General features: G+C 37.1%; 1 protein-coding gene across 2 annotated transcripts in view; it reads right to left on the reverse strand.

The window, feature by feature from the left end:
* The window catches only part of SOX6 (SRY-box transcription factor 6), a 230,858-nt gene extending 211,648 nt beyond the window's left edge, over positions 1–19,210 (reverse strand). For both annotated transcript variants that reach the window (XM_059825788.1, XM_059825787.1), the window contains exons 1-2: positions 18,971–19,210; positions 2,492–2,702 (exon numbers count right to left, since the gene is read on the reverse strand). In XM_059825788.1, coding sequence (XP_059681771.1) covers positions 2,492–2,702; positions 18,971–19,210 — 451 coding nt within the window. The remainder of the gene's footprint in view (positions 1–2,491; positions 2,703–18,970) is intronic.
* Positions 19,211–19,936: the final 726 nt, after the last annotated feature.

Raw genomic sequence — 19,936 nt, forward strand, 5'->3', positions numbered from 1 at the left:
AGATCAGGACTTGTTACACAAAGGGCTCCTCAACAGCATTGGCTGCATACCGTTTTAAGAAAAGAACTCCATAGAAACCTATTGTAAAGGATAAATGTTAGAGCATCATGTACAGTACATGTGCGATTAGGTAATTAAGTAGGTTTTTTAAAAGAGACTGTAAGATGGCAAAACATTTTCATCATCTCAGACATCATTTCTCCAACTGACTCCGCACTGAGTCAGTTGCAGCACCCACAGTCACAACAAAGATCAGAGTCTTAAAATAGTAATTATTTTTAAAATGTTATTTTATTCCAATCAAACAAGTATGGAGAGTTTACTTCTTTTTAATTCAGAAAAACCTCTGAATACTGAAATAGCTATTCAAATCTGTCATAAGAATTTTGATATTCCTAGTCTACACAGAAGTTTAAAACCATTGAACTTCATAGGTATAACACCCTGAAGAATTTCCACTCTTTCTGTTAATACTTTTTCCATGTTAGTTTATATGGTACCAGTCAGATGTTCACTAATTATTTTCTGTAAAATGGAAGTGACCTTTTTTGCTACAGAAAATGCTGGATGGATTGAAAAGAACTTAACATGAAGATACAGTCAATTACCTTTGAACTTACAGGCAGACTTTAGAATAGTTTTCCAGTATAATGTGGTCCGTAAAAGGCAAGATTATTTTATAGATCAGAAATGACCTTTATTTCACAGCTGGTGAGAACATACAGCATGGAAGGCTCAGACTCAGTGAGGATCTCTCTGCTGTGCACATACCTCCCTTAAATCAACTAGTCTATACTAATACAGAGGAAGTGCAGAAAATTCCTGAGAATTCACACAGAAATAAGCTATGAAATGCTTGAATCCTTACAGTAAGATACTATGTTTAAACTTTTTGATGCACATTTTTATTAGCACACCATTCAGTATACTCCTGGAAAAGTCTTAGCTGTGGTGTCACTATAATCAACAGCAACTTGTATACTCCCGCAGCAAAGTATGAGCCAAGACCTTTGATTAGCATGGAGTGTCGAACGACTGTTACTGACTGTAAAAAACAACTTTGCCAAAGTAACATTTAAAATAGTTTTCCTAGTCTATCCACCAAATCTAAGAAAGCAATTTTTAAGAGTGATCTTTACAGCTGAAAACAGACAGATGGTAGTAAAGAATCTGGGACATTCTCTCTTTAGAGATGTTTCACCAGCTTCAGAAAGGACACCTATAGAACACATTTATCTATGTGCTGGCATTTAACAATTATGCCAAGAAATTTGAAAGCCTACTTCCATCCCTACAAGATTTTATCCCATATTTAAACATAGTATTGTATCAGCATCAATTTTAATTGAAATCTACATTGCTACATGGAGCCAAGGGATCCTAAAGTGCACTGTTTGAAGCACACTGTGACCATACCATGAAATTGAGGAGGTAAAATCACTCTGAACTCATTCATATCTAAAAAAAAAAAAAAAAAAAAAAAGAATCACAAAGTTCTACTGCCTTGTGGTTCTACTACGTTACAAATATTCTTCCTGGATTATTTTTAATGCCACAAAACCACACTGGTAAATTAACTAACAGAATCCACACAGATGCCTCCACACCTGTTTATCTATTTCAGAGCCTCCTGCTCTCACATCTTCCCTGCTTCAAACTCATGTATGAACTCACAGACTAGAAGGCATCGTTGCACAAGCAACCGAGACTTCATTCTACTTGACATGGGGAGAGATTTCCATAGTGGACCCTGACCATGTGCACACATATACTGATAAACTCATTCTCCAGTTCTGTTTAGTTCCTACCAAGGCCAAAATCTTAACAAAGTCGATGAAAACATCTGAATAAGGACTGAATACATAACCTGTCATAGAGCTCAAAGATTTGTCCTCATTTTTATCTCTCTCTTTTAACACTTGTAACAATATGTGAGCAGACTGTAAAAAAATTGATTTCTTCAGCCACAATTCTAGATAAATAGGTCAGAACAAGGTACTCTTTACACTTAAAACTGTTTCCCATTCTTCTAGCCACAGATGCTGGGTCATTAAGGTGATGAAAGATGAGAATTTCTAAGGCAAAACAAACCAGCTCATGTTTTATTCATTCCTATTGTTTAAAATAAACATTTATCTTTTAAAAGAAAAAGAACAAATACCACTGAAGAATATCCCTCACAACTCTACAACCAGTTAAGAATTCATCACAACCTTTCAAGTAATAGTTGAGTTTTCACCTAAACTGACATTCTTGCTTTGACTCACAGACAACCAACACAATTCAGAAAGTTTTAAAAAACTGGCATATTTGTCTAAAATCCCTAATGGATCTCAAGCTACCATTGCTATGGTAACCTGTGAATAACTTTATCCCAGCCTTTGCCAATTATGCAGTTTTCTGGCTCTTGATACCCAACACATTCTTTATGCCATAAAAATTGTAGGGTTTTGGGGGTGGGGAAACTGTATCGGTCTTATCCAACACATACCCTCTTGCTCAGTCCTGGTCATTTCTTCTAGTTTCTTCTGCTTCAGTGTGTCCACCACATCTGCAAGGCTTCCTTTGCGGCGTTCTGGTGTTCCAAAATTAACACTGGTCATTAGCTCACTGCGGTCACGACCTCCTTCGTCAGGCTTGTTTGGTGAGGTAGAGGTATTTCGGAAGGAATATAGGGAACATAACTTATTACTCTCTGACTCCTGCAAAGAAACAATACAATGTGAAAACATAGGCTATTCTCTTACGTCAGAAGGTTCTCAAACAGGTAAAAGTTGAAAGCATTATTCATTAGTCTGTAATACTAGCGAGCCTACATGTATCCTCCAGTTTCTAAAATGAGGATTATGATTTGAATTTCTCAGTTTCAGTGCTTGACAGGGGCTCTTTTTTCCTTAAGGCCAGTCCTCTCCATGCTTCTAAAGATAATACTTCATGTCTGAGATACTCCTTATCAAGGATTTTCCTTGTCAGAAACAAGCCCCTTCAACACTTTTTTCAATGAATGTAAGCTTTTACAGTTTTCTTTAGTTCCTTAAGTAAGGAACATCTTTGCTGGCAACATGGACAGTGGGATTGAGTGCACCCTCAGCAAGTTTGCCAACGACACCAAGCTGTGTGGTGCAGTTGACATGTTGGAGGGAAGGGGTGCCATCCAGAGGGACCTTGACAGGTTTGAGAGGTGGGCCCGTGCAAACCTCATGAAGTTTAACATGGCCAAGTGCAAGGTCCTGCACATGGGTCAGGGCAATCCCAAGCACAAATACAGTCTGGGGAAGGAAGGGATTCAGAGCAACCCTGAGGAGAAGAACTTGGGGGTACTGGTGGGTGAAAAGCTGGACATTCACCAGCAATGTGCACTCGCAGCCCAGAAAGCCAATCGCATCCTGGGCTGCATCAAAAGCAGCGTGGCCAGCAGGTCGAGGGAGGTGATTCTGCCCCTCTACTCGGCTCTGGTGAGACCCCACCTGGAGTACTGCGTCCAGCTCTGGAGTCCTCAGCACACAAAAGACACAGACCTGTTGGAGCGGGTCCAGAGGAGGGCCACAAAAATGATCAGAGGGCTGGAACACCTCTCCTATGAGGACAGGCTGAGAGAGTTGGGGTTGTTCAGCCCTGAGAAGAGAAGGCTCCGGGGAGACCTTATTGAGACCTTTCAATACTTAAGGGGCGCTTCTAAGAACAATAGGGACAGACTTTTTAGTAGGGCCTGTAGACACAGTACAGGGGGTAATGGTTTTAAACTGAAAGAGGGTAGATTTAGATTAGATATTAGGAAGAAATTCTTTACTGTGAGAGTGGTGAGGCACTGGCACAGGTTGCCCAGAGAAGTTGTGGATGCCCCATCCCTGGAAGTGTTCAAGGTCAGGTTGGATGGGGCTCTGAGCAACCTGCTCCAGTTGAAGATGTCCCTGCTCATTGCAGGGGGGTTGGAACTAGACGACCTTTAAAAGTCCCTTCCAACCCACACCATTCTATGATTCTATAAGGGCAATACATATAGCACTGAGAGAGAAAATACAGGCAAAGACAAATTATTCCTGGATAGATCCTCAGCTAACGGAAAACAACATAATTTTAGAACTAGAAAAAGAGTTAGGCCAATAATGACTGAGGAGCAAGGAATCTACTTCACAGTTAAACAAAGCTTATGGTATGTGTCTACCCATGCTCATTCACTGCTCTTTAAATTAAACCCTTTTCTCAAAGGATGAAGGTTATTATACTTCTAATATACAAAAGGAGATGTTACTTTCCAGGCTAACATAGACGAGAATGCATAAGGAAATTAGTTTATGGCAGAACAAATCATGTATGCTGATACATAGGTATTGAGACTACCTGTATTAGAGAAGGTGTTATATAGTCAAAAACACAAAAGTAAAAAGGGTTCATCTCCCCTGTCAATAGATAACACATACTGTTTGAGCAATAAGCTAAAAAAAAAAAAAAGGCATCAAAAAGCAACGAGTAATGTAAATTCTCCTCAGTCTTGTAATATCACCCAACAGTCAAGCCCTTCATGAACTTCTCTGGCTCAGACTCCTCATTCTCCCAACCATAGATGCAACATTTGCTGCATCTCTGCTTTCACTCTTTCAGCCAGAAAGAGCACAAATTTTTCAATTTGCCCTCAAAAACTCAACCATGGGAATTTATCGCACACTTCCCTTTCCAAAAATTATTATTCTATTTTGGTTTTTAATAATACCGGGCTAGAAGTGCGAAAAATTTGGAGTAACAAAATATTGAGGTTTTTTGTTTATGGTATGCCTAGAAATGTTAGTGTGTATATTCGATGCCACAAAACAGATTTTCTATAAAATTAAAAAGTAATAATAATAGTGGCAAAATATTTAAGAATTAAGAGATTAATTAATAGTTCTATCAAAAATTATTCTCCCAATGCGCAGTGTTCCTCACAAACAATAATATTGCTACTACTCTATGAGCTAAAAATACCCATCTACAGAGTACTGAAGAAACTTGTTTTCGGAAATGTCCCAGGTGAAACAAGGTCTGAAGACAGACAGACTAGAGAACATTAACCATCAGCAACAACATCAGACATAAATCTTTGCTTCAGTCTTGAACGGATTAAGAAGTAGCTGTGCAATGTAACAGAAGGAGCAACACTAACAATGAACAAGTGTGGTAACTAAGGGCTGTGGACTGCATAGAAGGTGGTGGTGACAAATTGTCATCAAGCACAGCAGTATATGATCAGCACAGCACGATTATTGCCATTGGAGAAGGAGGCAGCATTTGCTAGTGATGTTGAAAATGTATTTGTTCACTAAGACAGGAAACTAGAAGAAGATGCTATCGCATCCCAGCAGTAGCAGTACCCCTGTCAACACAGTAGGAGTGACAGAGGTTTTGCAAGCACAGACAGAAAGAGAGGTGACATGGAACAAAAACTTTACCTTCATTTTTTCATCTATCAAACATTAAAGAATTTTCATTCCATCCATTTGTATTCATTAAAGAATCATCACAAAGGATAACAGTAGCTTAGACAGACCAGGTACAGAGCTGAATTTATTTAGTTGCCTTTAGAACAGGAAGGGTTTCTTATTTTTAAATGTTTCTGAAAACAACTTTGCATTTTTCTTAAAACTTTGTCTAAGTTAAAATGGAGATGAAAAAAGCATCTTCTAACATTTTTCAAATTTAAAACTTGAATTTCTATAATACATTTCCTCAGTGAAGGATTAATTCTATAAAACATGGCATTTTCACCTTTGAAGACTACAGTATAAGACCAACTTAGTAATTTTAAAGAAGTTTGCTCTGAAGAAAGCAACATCCTTTTACAGTACATGAAGCATATCCATCAGGCTCAATGCAGGGTTTTTCATGCTCTCAGCAGGGAACACTAAATCTATTGTTTAGGCCGGAAACAAGAAGATAAGGCTAATCTGTGGAGCAAGTAGAAATGACTGAATGTTCTTCCTCCTGATAACCTATCCTCTTCCTCGTCTGGATGCGTACATGGTCCAGCACAATGTTCCTTTACTGCTAAGGAAAGCGTCTCCAAGTCCTGCCTCCGTTAGGCAGCACATCCACTGTTCGTTTTCTTGCCCAAAAGACTGCAATGTCCGTAACAAAGATGAGACAAGTTTAAACTCCATGCAAATGATGTACCCTTTATGGACTGGAGACAGAATGACAGCCTTTGCAAGAATGAGGACCTGTCCAACTAACAGAGTATTTTATATTGTCAGTTTTGTGGGTAATTAAAATGTAGAAAAAAATAAAAGAATAAAAGTTATCCCTAATATTTTTGGTTCTGTTTGGCCCTACAGCTGTAGTATTGGGGTCAGTAAATGGCTCATCCATTTGCAGTGTATCATGTGAGTTGGCACTCTAAGAAACCCAGCAAGGATGACTTTGGGAGCCCCATCTTTTTCTGAAATCAGAAATGGTTAAAAAGAGTGGCTGAGGATCAGCAGGAGAACTGTACAAACTGAAAGGCATTCAAGGGATTAAATGGGCAAATGGAAAAACTGTAGACCAGTCCAGTGTAAATACCCTATCTAACAATAGAAGAACTCAGCTTGAAAAATCTAAATCAGCTGCATGTACAATTATCTACAAGAAATAAAACCAATTCCCATGCATTCTATGATTCTAGATAAATTTGTGAATAATCGACAAATAAAATGTAGCTAAAATGAAACATTGAAAAGGCTTCAGAAGGAATTTGATAGCTACGCAATCAGAATAGATATTTTTACTCCTATGTATCTACCTTTGGCAGCTTTCTTTTTTATTCCAACCATATGAACAGGTTATGTTGACCTCACGTTCATGGCAAACTAGACAGATCAAAAAACAATGGGGCAAGGGAAGCATTTCTGTTATGTTTTCTCTAGAAAGATGGCTCAACTGTGTTTGAAGGGAAGTTGTTACTGCAGCGTTCAGTTTGTTGAAAATCAAATAAAGGTTGCAGCAAATTTGCTTAGCGGATCTTATAATCTTTTGCTGACCAACGCATGCCACGTTTATGTCCCAGCACCTCACCCAGTGCATGACCAAAAGTGCAACTGTCACATACATCAGATGCAGGCCTGGCTATCAAAAATTAATTTGCATTGACATTCACAAGCAGCATGCAGATACCCTCCTCATGTAACTGGAAATACATCCTTATGGCCCAGGTATCCTCTGAAAAGAGACTTGGGGATCATGTGTGTTGTCTGGGAGAAGAGGTATATCATCTCCACAAGTTGTTTGTTGGTCCTCTTGCTTTAATGCACATAAGGTACTCTCACCAAAAAATCTGGAGTCCAGAATGGAAAAAGGACCACCATGCTTCTTATCATAGAACAAGAATATAAATTCATGGTTAGGGAAGGAGAACCTGGTTCTCTTGAATATGGGAGGATTCAATAATGAAAGAGATCCTATCCTTGAAACGCTTTATGAAACCACCGTTTACTGAACGAGGAAGCCCCAGTTCGTTTGACCTGAAGAGAGGAAAAAAAGGATGCTATTAAAGGTATTTTCCATGCTTTCCGCAAGAGCATGGAAGAAGAGGAAAAGACAAGTAAGGTGCCTAGCCAAGATCAACTCAAATATTTTCATTGTGCAAAATCCAGCTGAGCAATCCCTCAGCACTGATGAAAATTCTCCATGCACGTCAACTTTTCTCAGCACAACTGATAACATTTAATAAGAAAATGGGCAAGAGAATATGACTGATACGAATGTCCACTTAATATTTTTGGACACTATGTGGTGCCCACACTAGGCAACTGATACATCCCTGAATTCTCAGGTTTAAAGTTTATGTATTTCTGTAAAATGGCATTTTAAGCCTAAACTTAAATTAATATCTTCCACACATGACAGTCCCTTTGAAAGATGCATTTTTCAAGGTGTGCTATTCTTACTGATTTCAGTGATTTCCATGTAAGGAGGGGGAAAAAAGGGAAGCATCTTATAATAAGATAAATAGCAAACATTTAGTCTATGGACTAAAGATTTAACACAAAGCACACTTCTTCATCCAACAAGGGTGAAATTCGGTCACCGTAAACTCTACACATTTTTAATATTGACTATATTAGGACTAATTCAATTTCCAGTCAAGAAATAGAATAATATTGACATATTAATAAAGTGTCAGTATCAAAATATTATGTCCATCTGAAGCATATTTTACTTCAAATAAGAATGGAGTGCTTAGAAAAAAAGACATTTAAGAATAAGCTGTTTGTAAAATTTTTAATTTGGTCCTAACAGAAAGTGTTAGGTAAAAGTATTGCTCACTACAGATAACATAGCGAAGTGAGTTTCTTCTCCGTTTGATCCAAAGCGACATATGGTGCAGATTGCTCGGGATCCCACCATACCTTTGCTAGACTTGTAAAACTATCTTCCCACTCACACACTAATACTGGGTAATTGTAGAACAACCGTTTATGCCCATACCAGAATACGCAAGGGTATTGCACAGGGATTTTTACCCACCATCATGGGGACATTTCCAGACTAGCCCTTAATAACTGGCAAAAAATAAAATTTGAAGACAGCTTATTACACAAAATTAGGCATAAATCTGACTGCTTAAGGAATAACATGTATGATGATTTTACATCTTAAGCTTCCTTCTTCACCTTACTGTGTCAGATATAAAAATGTCTTAAGTTGAAGAGGTATTTATTTGCAGACATAACTAAACCAGAAAATCTTACTGACCAGGAGCTGAAAACAGAAACTGTCTGGACCACTATTCCAGCTGCTTACTATTCAGCAGGGACAAAATTGAGTCTATTTTTGAAACATTGGGTTTTAATATCAAGGTAAATAAAGGGCGTTTTTCCTGTGTACATTTCCTTGCCAGCCCATTAGCACAGACAAAGTTTTATTACAGATCATTCAACCCACTATGCTTAGTGTTTTGACAAAATGTCCCTATTACAAGATATTAAATACCTATACATAGCCATTAAAATTTAAGGATTAGTTTTCAAAGTGGACAAAACGGAGAAAAATAAATAAATGCACAAAAGCAGAAAACCAGAAATTAGCAAGGCATGAATGCTAAAATACTATGCATGGCTCACTCAGGGATAGGTAGCCCATGTGTGAAACCATACTTTTACGTACCCCTAAAACCTCTACCTGCCCCCCTACTCATATGTCAATGAGAAAACAACATTAAGATTTCCAGTGCAACACAGTAAAAGCTTTCCTAGGCCTATCCTTGGCCTTTCTCGTGTTAGAGGGGCAGTGTACTTCTTTAACCAATCCCAAGTTTGCTTTGAATACATGTGGTCCAACAACAGTGTCCCCAGTCTCATCAGCTTTCCAGGCTGCCTGGTGTAAACAATGAGTGGCATGTTGGCCTTTCCTTTTAGAGTTGCTGTGAATGGCCCAAGTATAGTTTTGCTAACAGCAGAAAAAATTCTAAATAATTACAAACAATGGCTTGATATAAATAAAGAGGGGGTCTCTTTGTGACTACATACATCGTATTTTCTTCACACTCCATAATAATTCCTTTAAAACTGTTACATTGAGATATAATGTACAGATATTTCAGCATGCCTCTTACTCTGAGAAAACTATTTTTTAGCATGCACTTTCACTAAATTTCACAAGTTAAATTTGTAAAATTCTTCAAAAAGAGAGCTGCTTAGTTTCTGTACAAAGGAAGGAAAATCCTCATACTTCCTTAGATGTTTCTGTTGAAAAAGCATTGAACAAATAATCATAATTTTTTTGTTAGTGTAAAAAATGTATTTTCTTGAGTATTTAGATTCTAACAGTTTAAGTAGCTAATTTTCACAACAGTGTCCTACTGGTTTTAACAAGGTAAATGGAGTACTGCTGTAAGTGATGTAAATAAAGGTATTGAAAGTTGACCCAGTATTTTTCATATCGGGAAGCTAATGTTTATAGCAATATCTGCAAACTGAATCATGAGCCAACTTATGTCAACTTTTATGAAGCCCTTCCACTTCCAAAATAGAGAAAACACACAAAATGACAGTTCTATCAGTGAAAGATGGTAGGCTACAATCAAGATTCAATATTCTTGCTCCTTCCTCTGAATGGCCAAAGTACAAAACATGGGGGCTGCATTTGGGGGCTGAGAAGCAACATCTCAGTTTGGGAACTCCACAATCATGAGTGGAGAGCTGGCTGGCTTTATGATCCTCGTAAGGGTTAAGGACAGACCAATGGGCTGGTGAACTGGAGTCTCTGGTCGAGACCTTAGAAGCAGGGAATACACGAGGCTGTGGATTTTAATAAAGAGATGTCACAGTTCCCTTATGGTGGCATTTATGTTTCATGTAGGGAGCAGAGATTCTGTCTCAAAGAGAGAAGCTCTCCAAAGGTGAGAAAAGAGGAAAACTCAGGAACTGAAACTGTGGGCTATACAAAATCAGGGTCACAGTGTTAGTTAGCAATTTAAGAATATCTACTGTCAACTTTGATTGAAAGTTGATGACTGCAATCCTACTCAATAGCCAGAGAGATAACTGTTTCTGTAAGAGTTCAACTGAAATCACAGGATGAATGGCCAAGAAGTAGAAAGCAAATATTACTAACACAAAATGTGTTAGCTGAATTGCTTATTTCCATGTGGATGAGGCTTTTCTGTTATAAAGGGATATTTATCTGTCTCTGCATTGAATGGGACACATGTAAACACCCCAGGAAAGTTGGATATTCAGAGTGGTTTTGATTCCAAGTGCTAGAGGCATGCTGGCACTTGGAACTAGTCTGGAGTTAACATATAATGAAAGCAAATGTTTACAAAATCATTTCCAATCACTACATTAAATAAGGTTTTCCATTTTGAGGAATTTAATTAAACAGAATTAAGAGAAATTAAAAATCTGAGTGATCATTTCCAATTCTCATCCGATTAAAAAAAACCCAAAAGTTTTAAAAAAGATTTATTTAAATCCAAGGCTTGAGAATGACTACTTGAGCTATTGAGAGAACATAATTTGTAAAGTCTCAGCAAATTATGCTAGTGGGAGGGCAAATGGCAAGTAATGGAATAAAATCTCAAGTCTTTAACTCAGCATTTACTCTGATAAAACTTACACTGATTTCACTGCCAAAGTATAGGCGGAATACAATCTGTAAAAGGCTTGTATTTCACCTTTTATACACACCTAAAAACCTCAAGAAGAAACAATACAACAGTAAGCACTAGCTCTAAGCCAAGAAATAATATGCTAAATTAAGAAAAAAAGAAAAAAAAAAGGAAAACAACTTTAGTTTAGATCAAAGGTTTAAAAATGAGATGACATAATCATCAGGCATACATGACACGAATATGGTCTTATGAATAGGCCACTGCAAGACTAGAAATCTGGTTGGAAGGAATAGGCAGGGACTTTTTGTTTGATGTAAAATATGACCACTTAATTGCAATAATCCCTTCATACTCAGTTGTTGGAGCAAACCAAATGAATCCAAGTACACCAACTTTTGAGTAGAGAGATTTCAGAAGGTTACAATTTTTCAACTATGTGATTCAAACCCTTCTCTTGACAAATGAGCAAATCTGTAAAAAATGGTGACAGGTATTTTGCTCCATTCCAGAATAGAAAATCACCTCAAAATTGTTAAATACAATGACCAATCATTTCTATATGGCAATCAACTCACCCACAAATGATATGCATAAACTCATGTGTGCTTTTGTAAGAGTTAGATGCTAAGGATTTCCTTAATTATCCAAACACCATATGTCCTAACTCCCTGTGTTTAGGTTTGGTAATAAATCACAACAATATTGAGACTTTATGCCCTGGACTTCTGTTAAATGTTCTTAATAAGGAAAAAGTAATGGAAGGACCATTTACAGAATGAGTATTTAGACATATTTTCATCTAAACTGAAATTGAAGATGCATTGTGATCAGTCTCAGCTGATTAGCACTGTTTACCTTTCGGGTAAATAAAGACACATATTTTGTGATGTATGCTTGTCAGAAGCTGCCAAATAAAACAAGGATTGTGTGGCTTGGATATTCCAGACCACTTTGTATATATTGAACATCCTCCTATTAGGTCGTCTTAGTTGTCCGACTTGTAACTAGTTCTATTGTAAATATTAAAATAAAATTTGTATTTATGTTTTTAGCAATATCAAATGCACATGGAGATCCTTCTCTGTATATAGTTACATGACATGTACTACATGCTTTATGTTTCCCTTTTAGCATTTGCAGAGGAATGCATGCAGGAAACCAGCCTGCTGCAGAGAGTACTTGTATTTCTTTAAGGTAAACACTGATGAAACATTTGGAAGATTGAAATAAAACCAAGACATTTATGAGACATAAAGGTATCACATAAAACTGTTGTGAATTACAATAACATTGGCTGAATCCCAGAACAGATAATCCTTATAAACATGCAGGAATGTTGTAAACTGTATATGAATGTCAGTGATACAGTACATTAGGAGATTCATATTACACTTGGTGCTGTGTACGTCTCAGTCACTGGATTTTTCATGGCCTCAAAGATTAAAATAAATATATGTAGTATCTTTCCTTCCTCCATGAAGACATTTTATGTACACAGTTTTATTATGCTGAACAAAGATACCAAAGTCTGTTTTTTCTTGAGCTGTCAAAGTACAAAAGAAATGCAAAAAGTCCTTGCACAGATGTAGTAAAGTGCTGGATTTTATCTTTTGGCAGGTGCTCAATATGCAGCCCACATAATCATATGTTAATGACTGGAGTGTGTTAATCAGCATGCATACCTGATTCCTTCTTGCCCAAGGAAAAAAAAAAAAAAATCAACAATTTAGAGCGTGTTAATGCTTCTACTTTTGAAAAAATTCATGTCAATATACAGAAGTGAATTAAAAACTTTTCAGGAATTGCTTTATAAAAATTAGGAAATATTAAAATAAGAGAAAGAAATAAAATTACTCCAGGTTTGGAGGAACATAAACTACAACTCTTTTGCAAAGAATTCAGGTGATGATTAGTTCTATTTAAACACAGTTCACCCTAGAATATAGGGAAAGGTTTAAAACAGACCATGCATTTGGAAAAAAAAAATTGTACCGTGTCAAAATTAAAACAATACAAGTATAACAGGCATGCCAAAAAGAACAATTATTTGATTCTTCTTAAAATTAAGTCAATTTTGTATTTCATCACCCCCATTAAGCACATTATCCTGCACACTTTCAGGGAATTGTTTTATTATTTTTAATATGAAATGTGAACATCTGTTTATGCTAAAGCTAGTAAAACTAAGTCTTTGATCTTTCAAACCTTTAGACATGTGCTTAACGTTATAGTTGTTGGTAGTCCTACTAAAGTCAAGTTAAGCACATACCCGTATGTTTTTTGCCTCGAAACAATGTGCTTGAAAAAAAATTAGTTCTATCTTTTCTGCATTGTATTTCTCACAGAAGTCTATTTTATGGAAAAATAAAAACATCATATCAGCTGCTTTTTCACACCCTTTAGTTTCAACCAAAACTTTGTATCCATGCAATTACATATGAAGGTATTTATCTCTTAAGTTAGATAAAAATTCTGATGCACTACCTGGCATGCAGAAATAATATCACAAGCACAGTAGAATTGCTTTCGATCATCACAAAACTCAGATTTGTATGTGTAAATAACAGCTGCATGAGCAATTTAGCAGATACAGAATTGCCAGAGTTTAGGGCATTTATATTTGATGCATTTTACATGCTCAGATCCAGCCCATAAATGAACTAATAATGAAATTTCAAAACATGTAATTGTATCTATAACTTTTGAGAATTTGAAGCCATGAATTTCTATAACAACAAACTCACAGTGCTTAGCATGTGTAAATGTTTTTCAATGAACTTTTCTAAAAAACTGAGTTTATTTTCCTTAAAGGGAAGAACTTGCAACAAGAGAAGTTAATAACAAGGAGCGGGGGGAGCGACAGGATTGTGCTTGTTTTATGCAGAGACAGTAAGCACTGGAACATTCAGACCTGCAGGATACCACCTATTTCTGCCTTTCTGATGCCAGTAGTTTTGCTAAAGCTATAGAAAGTTAAATTTGATCCTTGGTGATTTAAGATGATTTTAAAAGGAACAAACACATGTGGCATTAAGAGATCTTCGCTTTTCCTGCTGCATATACAAGTCAGCTATCAGTACTGCTGGGACGTACGTGCAGACACAGTGGAAAGGTAGCAAGCCTTTCGGTCTTTTGGCAAGAAGTCAACAAAAGACAGAGACTTGACATAATTATGAAATATATGTCGATGTTGCCATTTGAGATAAAATCCAATGAGTTACATTTCATTTCTAAATCTAAGAGGTCTCTGAATGATGTTACAAAATGTGTGGGGAAACTAGCATATATTTGGAGGTAATTAACTTGTATTTCTATGTGTATATGTGTTTGTTTTTCCTCAGTCATAGAGAAATAACACTCATCCTTTAGACTTGACTTGCGGCTGTGGTTCCCTGTAACAGTGTCTCACTGCATCACTCCAAATAACAGCAGAGCAAAAAGGCGTGGATGCCCTCACTCCGTGCATGCACACGCCGTCTATATAACCCCTATGGTGCTGGGCGGGGGAGGAACATCAGTGGGAAAACAAAAGAGTACAGTGACCATCACAGTGATACATCATCATGTGTATAGCAATCATCACAGTGCCTGTGAGTTCTTCACAAACCCAGTCTGTTCCCAGATTGTTAGACTGGGATGGAGGATGCGAACAGAATTTGCCTCTCTCTCCTTTTTACTGTTGGGGGCAGCGGGGGGAGGAATTCTGCGATTTGGAGAAAGATTCCAGACTTCATTAGGTTAAAGCTGCTCAAATTTATTGTTCGTGAGGCCCACGTCTAGCCTTTACAGCCATGGGAATACACTATCCCATTCCTCAAAGATCAGGCCACTTGTTCATCTAATTTTGTATCTTATTGTTGGCACAGCTTTCTTCTGATACTTCAGAGCAAAAATAAAAGCCTTCACAATTTACCTCACAAGCTGTGCAGGGCCCTATATGAAAATGGGGACCATTCCTGGTTCCCCAGTGAACAAAGGACAAATTATCGTTTTCCATTTCTTTACATATTTACTAGTAAACATACTATTGGCATACAACAATTCAGTTACTATGAAATTTAGCAAAAGTAAGTATTGTTGGCTTTCCCCCCTCAGCCTCTCTGTCTGTTGCCCCAAGACAGCCAGGTTTTGGATGCAATCTAAAAATTTGACTGTATGTCTTGCCTGCTACTCACTGTCCATGGGAGAAAGCTGGATAGTTTCCTCATTATCTTAGTACCACTTTGCCCTCTTCCCTACAGTTTACTGTAGCAAACAGATACGTCCTTAGCCTAAAATCAATTTTATTTTCTAGTAGAACTACAGGAAGCAATAAATACCCGTATGTCCAGGTATTTTTATATGAGGTTACAGCTAGAAAAATACATAGAATCTTTTCAGCTCAGCAACATGAAATCACAGAAATCTTTTGGTTGTTTTATTTTCTCCCTACTGCAGCATCAAATTGGCTGGTGCTACGATACTCGCAGTGTAAGTCATTACAGGTCTGACGTTACAGTTGTTACACATTGCTGAATCTGTCAAATGAAAAGGGAGCACAAAGGGAATTTCCAAATGCAGCTGCTATTTCCCATTTGTTAAATCCTTTTATTACACCATATAAGTACACAGCTGGGAAATACTATAGAGTGGGAGTTAAAACAAAATATTTTGGCTTCCAGACATTCAGAATACACAAAGGACTCAGTGGAAAGCAATGCCTGGTATCAAAAGGGAGTGAAAGTTTGAAAACACTTCTAGCCAGTGTGGTTTTTTTATGATAATACACAATGTAGTTTAAAGGTATCTTATATTACAGAAAGTGCTGCATACCATAAGTGTTCAGAAAAAACTCAGTCTTTTTTTTCAGTCAAATTGCCCTACTACAGTATCTTTTTTTTCACCTGAGATCTGTACGGCCCTCATAACATGGTATGATGCATACTGTGTGCTCTCATAAATTCCAGTGAACTCCTTAGTAGTTTAAAGGGCACAAAGGATGTAGGATTGTGCCCTTAATTAGGTACCATATAAAAAAGAATTTTTTCCTCCCCATATGTTGACACAGCATTCTTTGAATTTACTATCTTATAACCAGACAACACACATTATCAATGCGTTTTATCGACAGTACTACTGCCTTTACTTTCAGTGTAAATGGTATGAGCAGGTGCTTCTTCAAATCTGCTTTGAAAGGATCCGTCTGGGACAGGACAGAAAGCGCTTACCTTCTGGGAATTTGTTTTTATTAAGCAGAAAAGTAGTCACTACCACAGCACCTATCTCAGAATTGCCCAACCCACCTTCTGGAATTTGTCTTTCTGAGAAGAAACTCCTATCCTCCCTTAAAGGAGTATGAAATTGCTTTCATCGGGAAAATTGCAGGCGCCTCTGAATTCTTTCTTAGCAATATTGATGCCCACTTGGAGGCTGAGGTGTTTCAGAGAAACTTCATGCAATTAATTGAGGCTTAAAGATTTGCTCATGAAGGACATAAATAAGGGAGAAAAAAAAATTTAAAAAAAAAAAAAAATCAAAGAAGTTACCCTGAATGACAGTCCCTCAAGCAGAAAAAAAAAGTTTTTCACCATTTCACTGTTGTGATCTAAACAGTCTTCTAACTCACCTAAACTGTAAATACCCTGGGCCCTTGCTCTGTACATTTTAGATTTCTGAAGTGCAACTAAGCAGCATGCCTTAGAACTTCAGTTTTCACTTCTAGCTAAGCCTTGTAAATTATACCCAGCTTTGAGCTGGGCAAAACAATCTGTTGGGTTTAGCTGAGAGCTACCTAAATAAAGGATGACATACATCCACCACCAGATTTAACCCAAGGGAATTGTGGAAACTGCTAATGATTTTCAGGACATTCATCTACATATACGATGGAATAGTTCCTGAAAAAAGGAGAGAGGAAGCCCAGAGTGCTAAGTCACTCAAGCAAATCTTATGCACCTGTTCTGAAACGTGATAAGCTGGGTATTGATTCACTCCTGTCCAGAGGTACAGCAAGCGTTGACATGATAGTGCAGCATTAAGAAAGAAAACAGAGATTGCACTCTGTTGCTGTAAGTGTAAACCCACTTCAGAGCAATACAAATGAGAACAACTAATCATACTGCAAGAGGTTCTGTCATTTTGGCTTAAGCATTACTCCAGGTCCAAGGAACAGTCTGAACCAAAACCAAATGCTTTGAGGGACTCCTACAGGCTAGGGGTTCCTTTCTCTCTGGGACACAGAATCATTTTATCAATGTTATTGGTGTCCTAACCAAAATTCCCAGAGTGCACGTGCCTCTGAATGAATAGGAAAGTAGCTGATGAATTCACATATTTATTTTTTCCGTCAACAAACTTGATCAATCCTTTCTAGTCTGCATCCAGCTTGTCCTCCTGACAACATAGAAGTTAAAATTATTCTGATGTGCTTATCTCATGACTTGAGCAAAAGAGTGACTCTCCATCCAAAATGAGGTTCCATCTGAGAATTCTGCATAGAAGCCATATATACAACTTACAACCTACCTCGCCAAATTACTAACCTATAATCATTTTTCTTTAAAGCCAGTTTAAATTTTGCCTTCTTCATGACAGTCACCCGAATGCCTAGGAATATTTTAGGCCTGACAGTTCTGCACTGGGCTAAATTGTGCATTACAGGTTAGGTAGAATTTTTTCTGGTTTGGTTTGATCTTTTGAATCAATTGGATTTTAGAAAGGAAAAAACCCACTATATTAACAAAATAGATATTATTGTAGTGTTATTATTTAATTAATTCCAGACATCACAACATGCATGAAGAATTCCAGTATCTATATTGATTAATGCACTAGAATTATTATTTCTAGTCAAATTCAAAATAAGTTCATTATTGCTGGTGCTGTCAAAAAAAGTCTACAATTGTTTTTTAACCTTATTGTTAAGGTTGAGAGCTGCTGATTTGTACTGAAAAGCAAAAAAAAAAAAACCTGCTTAAAAAAATATGCTTATAGACATTTAATAAAAACACAGAAGAGATTTTATGAAAAGGCAGGGTATTCTTTTTAAACTAACTGTGTGAATTTAATGTCTGTGAAAGTCACTTTATGGAGAGTCTGGAATTACGATGTTCTAAATTTACAGAACACCTGGCTGCTCCACGTACCTTAATTCTGTTCCTCAGGAATACATGCAAGGAAAATAAATTGACTAAGATGCTATGTCCATTCAGTCTTCATTAAGTCTGCCCATTTATTGCAGAATTTTGGGGACGTAGAGACAAAATTACAACTGCAAAATAATTTTATCTAGGCCACGGAAGAGAATACAGATAATAATTCTGATCATTGCTAGCATCACCTATATACAAACTGGTGATCTAGAGCAGAAGAGCATGGCACAGTTACTCATAAACACCTATCCCCTCCACAAAAAGTTGAAATTTCCTATAAATACCACAGGATGTTTGTGCCACCTAAAATGCCAGCTTCTTTGTTGTGGTGTAAAGCTATAATATTCTAGATTTGATGGGTTCTATTTCTGAGAGACAAGTAAAAAAATACATTAAAATTTCTTCCTTCAGCACTACACTTTGCAGATGACAAACAGTTGTGAGCTACATCCTCCTGTCAGAAATTAATGCTTGAATATATGAGCTAGAGAGGTTATGACATAAATCAAGGTATGAATGAAAACATGATAAATAGCTGCATTTCCTTTCTGCAGGTGAACTCATCAAATGACCTCATTCATATAGATCTGTACACTTAAGAAGATTATACAATTGTAATTTACAATTACACCACATTGATGCTGATCTATTACTACCAACAACACTTTAACATTTAAAAAGCTTTACATCCATGAAGGATTGTACTGAACACGTCTTTCAAAATGGAGTGAACAATACTGATTTAGAAAGCCACTGTGAGAACTGTGAAACTCACCATTCTGTGTTGGGCTGAGATGACTCCATCCCACTCAGGATCTTGTTGGATGGTCGTGACCAGAGTTGGTAGCTCCTCAGAGTGAGGTTTGTTGTGCATTACATTATGTAGAGGCAGATGAGAGGTCGCATGCTGATCACTGTTGCCCTCTTCCTTGTCTCGTGATGCTAAGTCCTGGGTCATTGTTTCCTCTCCATCAGCTGCACACGCAAATGGAGAGGTAGCCTGCTTGGAAGACATTCTTCTACAAAACAAGAAAAGCAGACAAAAAGAAAACATGATGTTGAATGAAAAAAATCAAGCTCAAAACAGTCCTCTAAACACACCACACCTGCCTACAACAGTTAAAAATTTATCATATGCAGTCAAGAAAAGTACTCTAAAAAGTACGGGTTTGGGGGGTCTGGATCTCAAACACTGAGATAAACTATTAATTGATGCCAAGTCAAGGTCAGGGTTAAGTTATATATGATGTCATTCTATTCATTTAGACTTGTCAAACAATATAATTTTCTCCTGCCATAAGAAAACAGCAATTTTATTGGTATTTTCATGTTGATTTTGCATGAGTTCAAGTCTTTAAACTCTTCCTCCCATGAGCAATCTGAAGGTTATAAGCAAACTTTTAAATGGGAGAGTCCGTTGTGCTTTCCTAACCTCATTCCTTGCAAGCAGAAGATGTTTTCTGCACAGATGAGAATTTTTAAATCCATTTCAAATTCTGCTAAATAAGTCCTGCTGCTGTGTGTTTAAAGCTGTATCTGCTCTTGACCTGTTTAAAATTTTACCCAGTTTTACCTTTTGGAAAGTGTTTTGAGACGTTCATGTGAAAAGTGTTCTAAAACTGAATGGTTTATTGAATGGATGGATAATATCTGAGTAATCTTTTACAGTTTGAACTAAAAATCTAAAATAATTATGTTTCATTTCATATTAGGCATTAAGTACAGGATATAGCTCAACAAA

This window comes from Gavia stellata, chromosome 17 (assembly GCF_030936135.1).
Source record: "Gavia stellata isolate bGavSte3 chromosome 17, bGavSte3.hap2, whole genome shotgun sequence".
NCBI classification, from domain to species: domain Eukaryota; kingdom Metazoa; phylum Chordata; class Aves; order Gaviiformes; family Gaviidae; genus Gavia; species Gavia stellata.